Source organism: Zonotrichia leucophrys, chromosome 17 (assembly GCF_028769735.1).
Source record: "Zonotrichia leucophrys gambelii isolate GWCS_2022_RI chromosome 17, RI_Zleu_2.0, whole genome shotgun sequence".
Classification (NCBI taxonomy): domain Eukaryota; kingdom Metazoa; phylum Chordata; class Aves; order Passeriformes; family Passerellidae; genus Zonotrichia; species Zonotrichia leucophrys.
The window spans coordinates 1,341,911-1,358,001 of NC_088186.1; the positions used below are offsets into that span (position 1 = coordinate 1,341,911).

The following is a 16,091-nucleotide window of genomic DNA, read 5'->3' on the forward strand; positions in this document are numbered from 1 at the left end:
CTATCTAGCCAGATCATTAGTGTCAATATGGGATGTCCAACTATTAAAGCATTTGAACATTCTCTGAAAATTAAATGCGATGAACCAAGATGGAAAAATCAATTAATAGCTTGTTAGCGTGCTCTGTATTCAGTATTGACAGCTGAGCTGTTCACGTTAGTTACTGGTGTAATGTTTCTTTTGATATGTCTGCGAAACAGAGAGTTTGGGGGTGGGGTTTGAAGAGCTGGCTCTTTAGAAAATGTTGTAGTTGCTGTGATTTTCATGGGAAAACATCCAGTGTTTATTATCTGTTTGCCAGTGTTCCCCTATTAAGTATAGGCTGACGGAAAAATGACATGATTTGTGTTCACTGTTCTCCTTTCTTTTGTTGTATCTATTCTTTACACTGTTCTGACCAGAAAACAGGAGGAAATATCTGATTTCTTCTAAGGAAGCAAAGTGTAAATTTAAAGCAATTGTAAAACATTATAAAATGTGAAGCAAACCAGTTTTAGAGAAGTATCTATGAATAGAAACCAGTTGGTGTGGCTGCACTGACTGTTCAGGTATGAGATGGGGCTACCCGAGGTCTGCTCACTGCTCACAGCAGTGTTGTCTGCATCATTGCAGAATTAGATTGATTTTTTTCAGTACTTTAACCAGTGTGCTAAAAGTAAGTTCTTGGAGACTTTTAAAAAATCTTTCTCTTCCAATTAAGTATTTTCAGTAGAGACTTATTTTTGTGTTACTTTCAGTGCCACTGCAGTTGAGAGGAGTTGGGGCTACTGGAGGAATGCAGCCATCTAGCTCCAGCAGGGACATGTTACATTTCATTTGAAGCACTCAGAAATCAGATGATATTACAATTTTTTTTCAGTGTTTCCTTTCGATTTTTGTGAACGTTGGAGGGTTCAAACATGATGGGAGATTAATGAAATATATATTTGACTGGGAAGTGCAAATTTAAATTCATGAGGTTTTTTAACAGTCACTTTCAAATTTTTTAATGATCACTTTTCTGTGTTGAAGGAAACATGCATCAGCTTCCCTGACCCCTGGCTGTGGGGAGAGGCTTGCTGGCTAAATGCGTATTGCTGTCAGCACATTACAAGTGCTGGTTTCCAAAAGCCCATCTGACTTAGCAGTTGTGGGGCTGTGTGACTCAGCCTCGGTCCTGGCACGGGGCTGCTCCTTCTGATAGCCCAGTGCCAAAACAAACATGAAATCGTACGTTCATTCAAAAGGAGAAGATGTTCAGGTTTATGAAATATAGATTAAGGCTTTGGGGAGGAAAAAAGCAGCAACATTTACTGTATAAATGGGAGATGGCTTCTAACTCGTGATTAAAGGCAGAGATTTTAATGTCACTTTTAACTCTGTCTAGAATACAGAAGGTGGGAACAATTAAAAAGGCACAAGAACTCTGAAATAAGGGCTGTTTGTGCATTCACAGCTCTTCTAAACTGAAGAGGATGAAAGAGGCTTTTTTCTCATTGTCAGGGCTCTCTCGGAGTGCAGCATTGTGGGCTGGCAGCGCGGTTTAAAATGCATGCATGCGCCGGGGTCAGGGCCCGGCTCGGGGCGGGCGGTGCCGGGAGCCCGGCCCGGCGCTGCAGAGCGCTCCGCGCCGCGCGGGCCTTTAATTGAGACGTGCTGTCAAAGTGACAAACACATTTGCATACAGTCTATTTATTTTCCTCGGAAAGGTCTGCAGTCTGCTGTTGGTTGAACATTCTTAATCAGCTCGCTGTAAGTGAGCCGGCAGCGAGCTGTCCTGCGCTGGTGCTTCTCTTCATTACATGACAGATTAGCTAAAGGGGGATGGGCTAGCGAGCCAGCAACAACCTTTAATTTTAACTCATTATCTCTCACCCTAGAGTGAGGGAGTTGCTGGCTTTTCCAAACACGGTTGTGTATCTGCAGTTGTTCGGCTACAAAAAATATCAGTAAAATATCTTGAAACGCCTGTAAAAGCACAGCCCCTCAGCTGATGGCTCACCAAAATTTGGCAGTAATTGGCTGACGGGGGGAGATTCTGTATGTCCTGGCTCATCTTGGTGAGTGGTGATCAGGCATCATTGGAGAGCCTTGTTTATTATGGAATTGAGTGATGCTTTCTGCAATGCTGAGACATTGTGGGAATGCTCCCATTGATGGTGAAAAGAAGGATTTTTAGCCAGATAGCCTGGGGCAGTGTAGTAAAGATCTAAACTGGAATGTTCTTAGTAAGACACCATCGTGGGCGGGTGGGAGCCCTGCTTTTCCTGGGTGGCACTTTACATGCTTTACCCAGGGTGTACCTTTCTTATTGATCCCTGCATCAACCAAATACAGGAACTATCACCAAGGGCTCTGGGACAACACAACTGCACTCAACAAGCAGCAGGAGCAGCACAGGCAGCTTATGGTTTAATGGGTGGGGAGAAGAGGGAGCAATTTTCAAGCCAAGGCCAAGATTGAAATGGGAGGTTTGTAGTACTGAGTAGTGCTCTAGGTTTGGGAGAAGAGTAAGGTTAATTGTTGTGGAAGATCCAGTGCTACAGAGAGCATCTCTTGTGGTACTTGATGGACTTGATGATCTTTCCAGTCTTTGTCAACCTTAATGATTCTATGAATGTCCTATTCCTTGCTTTCTGCTGGTTTGTTGTGTGAAAACCTGACCAAAATGTCCTTTAAGCATCAAACACCTGCTGCATATTCAGTTGCCAGAGCTGTCCTTGGAATGGTTCCCAGTGTGCCAGGCAGGGCAGCACTGGGAGCCCAGTAAGCCCTGAGTGGGGCAGAGTGGGACACCAAGGCAGGGGATCTGTGACTCGGGGTTTGGGCTCTTGTTGCCATGGCCACGCTTGCACCTTTTAGGCAGAACACGTGTCTGTGTTGTCTTTGACCCGTTTGGAGAATGGACCCTACACAGTGTCATGGGGACTGTTTTGAACAGGTTCCTTGTCCAAGCCAGCAGTTGTTGGGGCTGCTTTGGCAGGACCCACAGAGTTCATACAGGATTGAACTGTGCCCAGTCTTCCCACCAGTCTGGGAGAGGGGGTGTGAACACACAGGATGAGCCCAAGGGCTTCAAAATCAAGCCTACACTTAGGAACATTCCTCCCTAGGAGCTTTCCCACAGTCAGTAGCACCCCTGATTTAGTACAATTAAACCAGCAAATGATAAGCTGCCAGAAACATCACTTGTTGTGATGTTTGGGAAAGGGAATAATTTCATTAGAAGCAAGTGATCCTGGCAGTTCTGTACAGCTCTCTAATTGTGTCTATTATAATTAGAATGTCATTTGTCAGCTTAGCTGGGTTTATGTTTTCTGTGGCTTGTTTTTATTTACCAGCAAATGGGATACTTAATTCCATTTATGCACCAAAAGGTGTAAAGCTTAAAAAAATACAAAAGACTCTTCCACATATATCTTTAGTAGAGAGATTCAATCATGTTCCATGCTTGATGCAAACTACAGAGAATCAATGCTCTGGGGACTAATGTAAATGAGACAAATGGAAAATGCATTAATGTACTGAAGCAGCTTGTCTGACTGTGGAAAGACTTCTCTGGGTTCTCTCCCTGGCTCGTTCTGACTGCTGTTAAACTCTTGTAGGCCACAGCATGGAAATTGCTGTCTTATTTGCTGTTTTGAAGCCTTTTGCTGTAAATGAACGTGTTCATTTTTCCTAGTCACAGTGTGCACTTGGACACACAGAACAAACAACTCTGCTTTGCAGGGCAGTGCTCTTCTTCCAGGAGATTAAACGGCATTAAGAGGTCAGGGGGAAGATGGGGAGAACACCAGCCAGCTACATTCCAGGAATGCAGAACTGGATCGCTGAGGCCAGAGGCAGCAGAGGAGGGATTATCTCCAGGGTAAAAGGGATGAAGCAGGGAAGGGAGGAAGGCTCCTTTGCCAGACCCTGTGACTCCCTTCACACCCAGGTGCATCGGAACAATAGCAGATTCCCCTGGATCACAGCAGGCATTGTGTGGCACTGAGGTAGAAACCAAAGGGGAAAGGGGAAAACAAGTTCATTTGCTAATATTCGTGTAACTGTATGCTCTGGTTGCAGAGCCAGCCCTCCTCTGGCCACTCTGAGCTGCTTGGACAATAGCAGCACCTTCATTAAGAAAACGAACCTCCCTTCCACTCTTCCCCACAGATGAGCAATGTGGGTTCTCATTTCCTTTCCCTGGAGCCACATGGGGTTTCCTCCCTCTCTCCAATTGATTCTTTATGGATTTAGCAAAAGTACTAGTTGTTTAAAATGATTTTGTCTTCAGAAGGCATATCTCTACCCTCATTTGTTCTCACTCCATTCTTTGCCTGTTCCTTTCAGGAAGGAATTCAGTGTTGCTCAGTACAAGTCTCACAGGAAAGACAAATGTCTTGGCCCAGAAGCACTTGCCCATCTAATGTCTGCTTGAGACCACTCAAATGTCCCATCAGGTTCTCCGGGGACAGCGTTCTTAGTCAGAGTAGTAAAACCAACGTCAGTGGACAAGACAGTGCTGCATTGGATTGAAGCTGTGCTGTGGTGTGCAGGGTTAGCAGAGATGGCAATCCATGTGGTGGGAGTTAGGGAGTGCCTGCCCTGGCCGTGTGTGCCAACGTGGGACAGGTGTGAGCAGCGCCCGCAGAGCGTGCCCGGGGTCTGTGCCCCTCCTGCACCCGCTGCCCAGGGCTCCCCAGGGAGCGGGCACAGCTGGCTTCCCTCCAGCCCCTGCAGCAGGGGCCTGGTGCTGTGCCATGCAGGAATTCGTGCTTTGCAGTGAGCCTGTGGCCCCAGACTGCATCCAGCACATGTATGTGTTCAGCCATGAAAAAGCACGTTGCAGAGTGTGGCTTTCAGTGTTTTCCAGCTGTCTGGGTATTTGAAGCACTCCTTACACAGGGATGCTGGCAATGACTGTGCTGCCCTGAGAGCTGCGTGTCAGTGCTGCACTGCCTGCACGTGTGAAGGGAGGGCTGGCAGAGCCGACCTCCCGGGCCTTGTGACAAGAGACAGCAGCTGTAACCTGTCTGCAGAGTCTCCTTGTTAGTCCTGTTCTGCTGAGGAACCCATAAATATCTTGCAGGGAGGATCTTGGTCCATCACTGCTGGCATGTGGAAGGAGAGTTGTGCTTTATAAATAATACATACATAGAAAATAAATATATCAGTACATGCAAGGCTACCCAAATCACCTAGATTGACAACCTGAGGAGAGCTCACAGTGTCTTATGGGTGACTTGCTTCTCTATCAATGTAGATCAGCATCCAGAGGCTTCTCATGTATTACTTATGAAGTTGATATGTGCAGTTAGGCCAGAACTGTCTGAACTGACCTCTGGGCCACTGGATTAACCAGGAGATTAAAGAGAAAGAGTGTGTGAAACATATAATTCTTCTAATGCTGACCCCACTGGGACTGTTTGTTTGGCCAGGCATGTTTTAGATTTGTCCTTCAGAGCTGGGCTGATGAATGCCACACAAAGCAGTTGTGAGTGCCAGGCTGCAGACAGAGGGTCTGTGTCCTTCTGTGGGTGTGTGGGGGAGAATGTCCCCCCAGTTATGCAGCCTGCCTTGGTGAATAATGAAGGTGAGTGAAGCAGAGAGTCATTGCTGTTTATAGAATTCCTTAAATGAGAGACCATATATTTTTTCTTTTTTCTGTGCAAGTATTCCACTTGCTAGAGAGAAATAGCTGTTAAGAGATAATAAGGGATATGTCCATTTTCCAGCGTTTTAAATCATGCAGGTTACATGATCTCTTTGATTTGAATTCCAGCACCAGGACCACAGAAAGCCAATATAAAGCTGGTAAAATGACCAGTTAAAAAGCACACACAAACCACTGTGGCTTTTTTCTTTAAATTTGATATTGTATTGCTGGATTTTCTAGTATTTTAAGTGAAAAATATATGTAGTTAGTTCCATGTTGACAATGTCCTTGAGGATTTGACAGTGAGATTTTCCAGCAGTTGCTCTTCGTTAGAATCCTGGTGGTGTTTAATAAGGCAGCCAAACTGCTGGCACCTCGGGCTGCTGTTTGTTCTCCGAGGGCTCGGGGCTGCTGCAGTAAGCACATCGACCAGGGCTGATCATTACAAGGGCGTACGCCACCATGAATAAAAATGTCACACGTTCTCCCATCTCACAGTGCTACAAAATGTCAGTCCTGTCAAACAGACATTGCGAGTAGCACTGAGCAGTCAGTACAAATTGGGAAGCTGAATATTCCCCCAGCTTTCTGATATTCTTCATCTGAAGCAGAAGAAAAGCAGTTGTTAACCTATTAGCTGTGATTTTAAACTCTGCTGAGGTAGTAGATGGATAGGCTTTAACACAGGGGGATAAATATATTCCTGGGGTCTGGGATTTTTTGCAACATGTCTCTCCATCCATGTATGTTGAAGAATAGACAGAATGAAAACAAACCACAGCAAAATGAACCTCATTTTGGAAGAAGTCCTCTGGAAAAGCGATCATCTCAGCGAGATTCTCTTTCAACCTCTTGCCAGTTTTACCTCTGTGAATAGTTGTACAAAAGCCCTCCTTGCTGGTTTCCTGTAATCCAGAAAGGGCCTGCTTTGATGAGTTAAGGGAGTTTTCCTTCATGGCCCTGTCATTATGCAGCAATGTTATGGAGAGCTGGGGTTTTATTCTCTTTCTGGACAAATGAAGTTGTGCTGCTCCAGGGTAAGGCCCACTGTGTGGTGCAGTGCATAGGATGTGTTCCTTCCTGGCTTAGTGTAGTACCAGGAACATCCCTGTGTTCACAGTTACCCATCTAGGACTGAGCAGTGGATGTTGTCAGTGTAGGACTCTGCTGTTACTGCTGGGTCCAGAAAAAAAGCTGGTGCAAAATATCAAAGAAATAACAAGAAATTATACAAAGTCACCAGTGGTTGCCCAAGAGGACAAGGAGAACAGTTCTGTGTCACAGTGAGTATTTCAAAGAAATGGACTCCAAGTCCATTCTTTGTGTTGAAATTTCTTTGTTTTTTCTGATACATTCTCAGAACAAAAAGCTGGTGTGTGTTTAGAGTAGTGAATGGTGATGGATGAATCCCCTGCCCAAACAGTGGTGAGTGCTGGAGCAAATTGCCAAGGAAGGCCCAGCGAGGATCAGGGCTGGGAAAGCTCTGCAGGGACCAGAGCAGAGCAGGTGGAAAAGGGATCAGCAGAACCCTGGCCTGCTCCTGCCTTGTGTAGTTACTGTCTGCAGCAGGATCCTTTGTTACCCAGGGCCTCACTGCATGGGAGCAAAATGGAAACAACGTGTGGGAGGCAGCTTTGAACCAGAGTGACTCTAAATTGAATTAAATATTTTGTGTTCTGCAGGCGCCTCTTTGCTGTAGGAAGAGGTCCACAGTGGTGTTCTCATGGTTTTGGGATTTTGGCTTTAGGCATTGCTGCATTTTTGCCAGACTTGTTCTACCTTCCCACTCCACAAATGTGGCTTGAAGAATGAGGCATCCCTTAAAACATGGAGATTATTTTTATCACAGGACCCAGCAGATTTCCATTGAAGTATTTCAGAGTGTAAATTAAAAATATATGCTGTAAAGCATACACTGTTCCTGTCATCCCAATTTGTGAGCTATACATATGGGAGCATGTAAAAAGCAGAGTGTGCTGTGCAGGGATCTGGCTGGATAATAAAACAGCTGCCTCGTAGATTCCGTCTGCTTTCTCTACTGAATCTTTTTAGGTATCAGACATTTTTCAGTGTTGTTATTTTCTCCCTTTTTTTTTTAATTGAGTGTTCAGTTGAGTCCAGCATGTTCTCCCAAAGTCAGCTCTTCAGGTCTCCTGCAGCCTGGTGTGTGTGAGCCTGGCTTCATCCAGCACAAGGCATCTCTCTGCCATGGCTGATTGACTTGAAGGTATTTTCAAGCCAGTCCTCAATTGCAGAAGGAAATAAGATATTCATCTAGAAGAGCTTTGCTTTGGAAATTATTGGAAACACCCTCACTGCTAATTGAGAAGCACTTCTTTCTCCACATACTAACAAACCAGTTCTCATCTGGTGGTGTTTCCTTTAAGCATTTCCGTCGGCTTGCACTTGTTGCTGCACATGAACTAGCACCTCTGATTTACTCACAAGGCTCTGTTTTGAATACCACTTTAAAAAAACCTCAAAAGACCTCCACAATTAGTTTGAGATAATATTCTGCTCACAAGCTGTTATGTCACAGACCAAAAATTATCCTTTTGTAATGTTTACTCGGGTATAAAACCCTAAATAGCTGTATTGTGAAAGTTCCTTAGGTGTACAATAGCTGTTTTATGAGATGTGGGATCTATAATTTTTAAATAATATTTTGATAGTGTAAAAGTGAATGTAAGATTTTTCTTGCTCCAGCATCTCATAGCTTAAGTCACTTGTCTGATAATTAGCAAAGCAGTGCCAGATCCACAGTCATAAAAATGGCTTTCTGCAAATTTTCTGTCTTGTTGTTTCGGAAGTATTTGGAACAAGGCGATTAAGCAAATATCCAGAGGAAAAAGATATGCTGGTAAACAGCTATTGTGAGAAAGTGCTAATTTAGACATTTCTCCCCTTCACAGAAAAAGCTATAGTACATATATTTAGGACCATACCTGGAACAGCAATTTAGCAGCTTTTAGCACTGCAGCCATGTGCTGGTTGGTGCCCATTCCTCCCTACAGCCCAGGTAATTAAGTTGATATTCCAACACAGCTTCACCTGCTGACCTTTTAGAAACAATGTGTTTTGCTGCATTAACAAATTAACTTCAAATCAGTGGCTCTCCCAGCACACCCAGAGTTTGAGCAGCGAATCCGGGTGCAGTGAGGGGCGGGAGCAGCAGCTCCGGCAGAGCCCCCGTTCCCTGGGTGCCTCCCCTGTGCCCCGGGCCTGCTGCTGCCGGTGCTCGCAGCCCTGGCCCTGCCCCGCGCTCTGGCCAGGGCACTTCTGCCTCACCTGCTCTGGGATCTCCTGGGGCTCAGCCGGGCACCGTGCGGTGCAGCACCACAAACCTCCCACAAACTCCATTGCTGGGAGCACTGCAGTGATAACAGGAACTGCAATTGGAGTGTTGGCTTTGCCTGTGTTGCTACAAGCACTGAGGTCGCAGTTCTGAGAGTTAACACGATGCCTGGTTAGAAGTCCAAGATACAAAAAAGTTTCTTCATCTTTAATCTTTTCCCAAAGCAGCATTTGTATGTGTCTTTATTGTGGAAATACATAGAACTATTTTTTGATCAGAGATGAAAGCTTAATCATATGTGATATTTAAATCTCAGCTGGAAAAAATAATCTAGTGACAGGATAAGGATATGAAAGAATTGGCTCTTGCAAAGGAGTAGTTTGTTGTAATATAAATATGTAGAATATTTGTAGTGTGTTCATTTTAACTTACACAGAACTAAGATAATATTTACACAAGTAGTTTTGGGTTCTAGGCCATCATGATGCTTTAAGGCCGGATTTGTAATTGTTGGTCACTTAGGAGTAAAACTCAGGACAGGATGAGCGTAAGCTCAGCTTTAAGTACATGAAAAGTTTCACTGAATTGGGGTTTTTTCCTTGCTCTTACATGTCTGGTTTGAGGCCTTCTCCATAAGTTTTCACAAGCACTAAAATCACTCAAGATTTTAGTGAAAGTGTTTTTGAGTATCCTGGTTTCCATTTGCAAAAATGTGGCCTAGAGCACTTGCCTAGAGCCTCGAGGTCCCAGAGTCCAGCGTGAGGATCTTTGCTGTGTCAGTCCACTTTGCTGTCTGTGCTGGCCCTGCTGCCTGTGGTGTCCAGGAGCTGAGTGCAGCCCGCCATGGGTCCCTGTGCTGCCAGGGCACATCCCAGGCCGTGGGGCTTGTCGCTGCTTTGGAAAAGCAAAGTAAGAAAAAGGGCATTTTGTGAGGTGAGTATGAAGGTAAATCACGTGCTGTCACATGCTCATGCTGCTTTTGCCAGGACATCAGAGGGGTTTCCATGCAGGTGACTTTAATTCAGTCTCCACTTTGCTGCAGCAGCACAGACTCCGCCCGCCGCGGCCGCCGCCCCCAAAGATCCAGCGCTCCTCCAGGCCCGTGAGTAGCTGGGGATTGTTTCACTGCCACAGCTTAACCCTGCCTGAGTTACGCTCCTTGTAGCACTACTAAACCCTGGTAGTTTGGATTGTCAAGCTCTGCACAGAAGCCATGTGTGAATTACGCTCCTAAACTGCCTTCTCTCTGCTGCGGCACAGCCCTGGGACCCGCGGTTGTTCTGCTTTTCTCTGGCGAGCCCTGCAGCTCTGGGCAGCTCTGCAGGTAACTGGGGCTGCTCTGGCCACCTCTGGTTTGACTTTTGCTGTGGTTTCTTACACACAAAGCCCTGCTAGACTGGCTGGTGGAAGTTTTTAGCCAGTGAGCTTTTGAAGACTTGCACTGAACTCAAATCTGAAAGGAAGCAGAAGTCTGAAGACATAATATTATTCTTTGCAAGTTATGCTTTTAATTCATTTGGGATGCCTAATTCTTCTCCATGTATGAATAGACTTGAAGAAAGCGAGGTCGATCTTTGGCAGTGGAACATTGGTGCCATGTTATGGATGGCATACACTGGGTAATTCCATGGTGTAAAAGGAGGCCCAGCAGGTTGGCCAGAGGAAGGGACTCCTCCATGGAAGAACTGCACAGAAATTACTGGCAGTGCAGTGCCTGTACGTGTTAAGTAGGGACACCTTATCTCAGCAGCTTTTCCCCAAAAACACTCACTGTAGGACAGTTTCTGCCTATGGATAGCAGAGTGGCATTGACTGGACACCCTGCTGGGTCTGCACCCTGCACCAGATGTTTGTTTTTGTTAAAGGTAAAGGCAAGAAGCATCAGTTTAGGAGGGGTGTTGGGTTTTGGCACAGCATTGGAAGGTATTTATGTATATTCAGGATTATATTCAGCTTTATGAATATAGTTCCCCCCCATATCATCTTACTTCTTGCTTCCTTATCCATATACATACATGCATAAGAAAGAGAAAGATGCAAGTTTTCAAATCTGATCTTGCTAAAACTTGTTAAAATGTGTTTTGGATGAGCAGGTAACTGGTTAACAAGTGCAACTGGGTGTGTGTTTTAACTTTTGATCTCTGGTGCATGTTCCTGTGTGACATTTCAGTGGCATGTGTTTCTCCTCTGTCTTTTTAACTCTGGGTGTAATAGAGTCATTTTTATGGATTTTTTTCCCCCTGAAAATTTCTGTTTTCTGTGTTTAAAAAATAGCATTGACTATGATGATGTGTGTTCTCTTAAGTACAGTGGGCATGGGAGACCCTCCCAGATGTGTTTCACTGGGATCAAGACTTTCCATGTGCTGTGGGCTTCCTGTAGTGTTCCCATGCCCTCATGTTCCACATTTGGCAGGTGTAAGGGGGCGTGTTGTGATTCCTCTGTACCAAAGTTGCTGAACTGTATTGTTCAAATGGAGCCATTTATTATGTGGAGATCTTGTTAAGACTGTTTAATCTCCCAGCTGTAGGGTATTAATAGTCCTCACTGTAACATGGTTGGTTCAACTGTCTTTGCTCCCAATGTGATTGATAAAAGGTTGGAAATGTAATAATGAAAGCTCCTGTTGCATTCCTCTGGCTGTGTCAGTAAGTGGAACAGAAAGGCTTCATTCATCAAGGGGAAATTCAAGATAAATGTAAATTATTATAATCAATCCCAAAAATATGCTTGTATCAAATATACATAAATTTGTTGTTGTTCAGAACTGTTATTTGGCTTTTGGTAGTTGCAACACATTTCTGTATGTGTAAATAATACTTTTTGCAGGCTGTTTTTCCCTCTCAGGCTTGGCAGCTCCTACAGAGGTGGGTATCAGCAATTGATTTATCCTGGCCTTGTACACAAGCACTAAAGGGGCTGACCAGGTCCCTCTGCTCTTCCAGCCAGGGCCACATAATACCAGAATTCCTGAGAAATACTTTGTGCTGCAAGGAGGAATACATGGCCACTAGTGCTTGCAATATGAGTAATTGCTGATAATAAAGCCAAAAATACAGACCAAAGAAAGGTTAAGGAAGCAGAACAGAGATGTTCTTTGCATTCTGCTGCTTTGGAAATAAGTGGTAGTATTATGAAAGAGAGAGGGTTGTTGCTTCTAATTAATGGAGGTCTGTTTGGATTAATAGTGGTTGTTTGGAAACTTTATTCAATTAGAAAAAGTTAAAATATAATAATTATGCATTAAGTTGATGGGGACAGTAATAAGCACATTCAACCCTTCTGTCCTGGAAGTTTACCTTTTTCCTTTGGCTGTGTGCTCACGTAATTGGATTTCTTTGATATTTTGCATTTGATAAGCATTTAACCTTGCCTCTGTGGCTATGTGAGACTCAAAATGCAGCAAGGAATTGCCTTGATTCCTGGCTTTTCCCTGCAGTTCCCCAGGAACAATGCTCCAAATGGCTCAGCTTTGTCACCTTGCAGCGCGCTGGGCTGGGGCCCCGGAGCCACCCCAAACTCTCCCCTCTGTCCCTCCCCGGCAGCAGAGCCAGAGAAAGGTGAAAGTGTTCCCAGCACGCTGACAGGCCAGCTTTACACATCAGCTCCCAGCTCCCATTTAATTAAGCAGCTTTGCTTTCTTCCTCTCTTTCCCTCTCTCCTTGGCGCTCTCCTCTCCCGTTCCTCCTGGCTGTCGCCCCCCTCTCCCTCTCTCCTCTCTGCGCTCTCTCCGTGTTTTATCAGCCCTAATGAAGCAGTATTCTTCATCGATCCTGCTGATTGCCAGCCCATTCCTTTTGTTTGTTGGCACCGAGCCATTCTGCTGCGCTCTGACAGCTCAGCTCCTCTAATTAGCTCTGTTGTTCTTTTCCCCATGTTTCGCCACGTTGCAAGTTCAGTTGAAGTTGCCACAAACTTAATCCTTCCATTCCTGCCATAAATTCACATTCTTAAGCTGTCTTTATTGTAGAGAGGAACAGCCTTGTGTGGGGACTGATCTCCAAGACCTTAACATCTGACCTTTTCATAAGCCCTTTTTCCTAAGAAATAGTGGCAATACAACTCTGGATTTCTTCATCATATCTGCTGTGCACCATTTCCTTTGAAATGAAAATTCAATGCAATAATGCTGCTGCTATTTTCTGCATACTGCGTGTAGGGCAGAAGCACTACATGCAATTTGGTGGCTTTCTCCTGGCAGGAGAATTTGAGGGTTTTGTACCTGAGAAGAAAAATTAAAAGAAAAAACAAACAAAACCAAAACAAACCTGGAAAGTCCTGCTCCCCCAACAAATATTTTTTTAAAATGTATGTAGTCACTCCAGAGCACTCAGGCTGTAGGCCATGAACATCTCCTTTCTCTTGTGCCTCTTAAGGGAGCACAGGCTCTGGGAGGTCAGCAGCTGAATTGTATTCCCACCTTTATTTGGGTTTTTGGCCATTTCTGCTGAGATAAGCATTGAGCTGAGCCAACAGATCCGACTCTTTTTCAGGTCGAGTTGTACTTTCTTAACAAAACACATGAAGCTGGTGTGTGCAGTCTGCCCTGATGCTGCAGATTCCCTCATTTGACTCACAGGGATAAGTTCAGCACAGAATTCCTCAGCAGTGTGAGCTAGCACATACACAAACTTTGGGCTTATTCCTTTCCTTGAAATAAGGCTTGTTTGCTTGTGGAGATCCTGGTCAGAAATCAAGCTGAATTTCCATACATTAGAAGGTGATGGATATGTATGTGAGACTGGATTGGCAGCAGCGTCATCTTCCACAGAAAAGCTTTGGATTTTTACTTACAACAGAAGTCTGACTTAATACCAAGAGTGCTAATGACAACATGGCTGGCGAGGGTTTGTGTTCAGCTGCTGGAAGGAAGCAAATTTTTGATGAAGAATGAGCTGGTTTTCATGTTAAAACATTTATCCTAAGTACACATCTTCCCTGATAGCCTTGCACAGAAGGAGCAAGCGGCCAGAAGGGTGATGGTGTCAGAGCTGAGCCCCACTGCCCGTGCAATGTCCAGAGCACGTGGACATCCCCAGCTTTTCTCTCACCACTGACTGCTCAGGGGGAAGCTCACTCTTTTCTGTGAATCTTTTCTGTGAAATTCAGCCTGCACCAAACAGGACAGGGCGAATAGCAAACAGTGACAAGCATATATGTTTGGTTTGCAAGTCCTGGGGCCACGTGGTTTATATCCATCCTTTAGATCCACTGATGTATCCACACTCATGTGTAACATTGTGTGGCGCCAACGACAAAGCAAGGCCCAGTGGAAGATCCCTGTAGGATACTGGTGGTTCTCCATGTGTTGTGTGTGTCTGCTGTTGGATCAGGGCAGTGTTTGATGAGATGTCTCTGTGCATGTCACAGGTTCGCCCCCCAAGACCTCATGTGGTTAAGAGGCCCAAGAGCAACATTGGTGTGGAGGGCCGGAGGACCTCAGTTCCCAGCCCAGAACAGTAAGTACTGTGCTGCTCTGCTTCTCTCTGCTGCCATCAAACTGTGTGTTCAGAACTGGGGCTCACCAGAGGAGACATTAAAAATACTACCGGTCAAAGTTAGATTTTAACTAAGAACAAAACTGATTTTTAAAAAAAAAATTTGGAACATTGTAGAGAAAGTGTGAAAAATCAAGTAACCAAGGTTTGCTTATGGAAACGTTGTGGTTTGCCACGTTAGTGCACTCTGATCAGCCTCTTCAGTGAAAGTTTTCAGGTTTTGGAGGTTTGTTAATTCCTTTGTTGTTTTGGTTTGCACTTTTCTTTCAAGGAGATGGTCAGTTCCAGCCCTGCAGCTGCAGTGTTCTTGCCAGGCTGTAGCTGGAGGATGCAGAGCTGGTTATTTGACAGTGATGGCAGAAGGGGCTGTGTCTGACTAGAGTGCATTAACAGGACCGTGATGTCTGAGTGAGCTCTGGTGAGGGTTTCTAGGGCTTCACTTTGCACAGTACCAGCAAATGTATCCCCCCTTTAGCTGTGCCACTGAAGGGGGAATGTTCCAAATCATCTGTGCTGCCCCAGCCCACTGCTCCTGGACAAAAGGTGTTGGTTTCCAGTGTCTCACTTGTGCATACCAGTACAGGCATGTTCTGATGTCTCAGGGAGGCTTTTTCAGGCACTTTCACTAATGTCACTTCTCCTTGCAAAGATGACAAGGAGTGTGTGTTACAGACTCCTGACAGTGCCTGAGTGGAGTTAGCAGTGGGCCCTCAGGGGTGACCCTGGCCAGGGAATGGATGCTGTGAGCTGTGGATGCTCTGAGCTGAGCTGTGGATGCTCTGAGCTGTGGATGCTGTGAGCTGTGGATGCTCTGAGCTGAGCTGTGGATGCTCTGAGCTGAGCTGTGGATGCTCTGAGCTGTGGATGCTCTGAGCTGAGATGCTCTGAGCTGGGATGTTCTGAACTTGCCAGCACAGCCCAAACATACTGGAGGGGCATCAGTGCATGGACAGCTCTTTGCAGCCATGCCAGGGTAGGGCCATACTCTGTCTTTGGCTTAAACTGCACGGTGATTTCTCCCTTGCACAGGGGTATTTGTGCATTTTACAGTGGAATTTGGTTGCCCTCTTGTGGAACAGATGCAGCTCCTGCAGCGAGCCATGCTGGCCCTGCTCAGAGGTTGTGGGGATTTTTAAACTAAAAGCGGTTTTTTAATATTTAATCTGATGACTCACTGCATTTAGGTGGAGGATAATTGAATCAGTTTAACATTTATGTGTGTTCCTATGGAGGATTCTGCATGTTTGGGTTCAAAAGCTGTTGACATCCCAATGTTGCTCTCTGCTAACGTGTATCTTCAATTCCTGCCACTATCAGACAGGAGATAAACATAAATACAAATGGTAAACATTGTACCAATGCTGGAGATATATTGTATTTTAATTATTTTATTTGGGTCTAGTTTATTGGTGCTAGTTTCAGTAAGTCTTTACATCTCAGCTTTCACAAGATACAGAATTTTCATGACAAGTCCATACACTCCTTTGTACCATAATCTCAATATTCAGGAAAAAGCAATACCATAATAAAATAAACAAAACTAATTTTCTTATAACCAGAACATCCTTTAAAATTATTACAGAATTCTCCTTACTATTTCCTGTACCCTGCACTCCCATTTTCTATATTTTTTTTTTTACTATCTCAAGTACATTTAGGTGTCAATTAAATTTGAAAT

At 44.8% G+C, this 16,091-nt stretch overlaps 1 protein-coding gene across 10 annotated transcripts in view; it reads left to right on the top strand.

The window, feature by feature from the left end:
- The window catches only part of DENND1A (DENN domain containing 1A), a 150,537-nt gene that overhangs the window by 127,062 nt on the left and 7,384 nt on the right, over positions 1-16,091 (top strand). For 2 of the 10 annotated variants that reach the window (XM_064728005.1, XM_064728006.1), the window contains exons 20-21: positions 9,926-10,017; positions 14,286-14,374. In XM_064728005.1, coding sequence (XP_064584075.1) covers positions 9,926-10,017; positions 14,286-14,374 — 181 coding nt within the window. Of the gene's footprint in view, positions 1-9,925; positions 10,018-10,175; positions 10,240-14,285; positions 14,375-16,091 lie in introns of all 10 variants that reach the window. The other 8 variants (XM_064727998.1, XM_064728002.1, XM_064727999.1 and 5 more) reach the window with 5 other exon arrangements.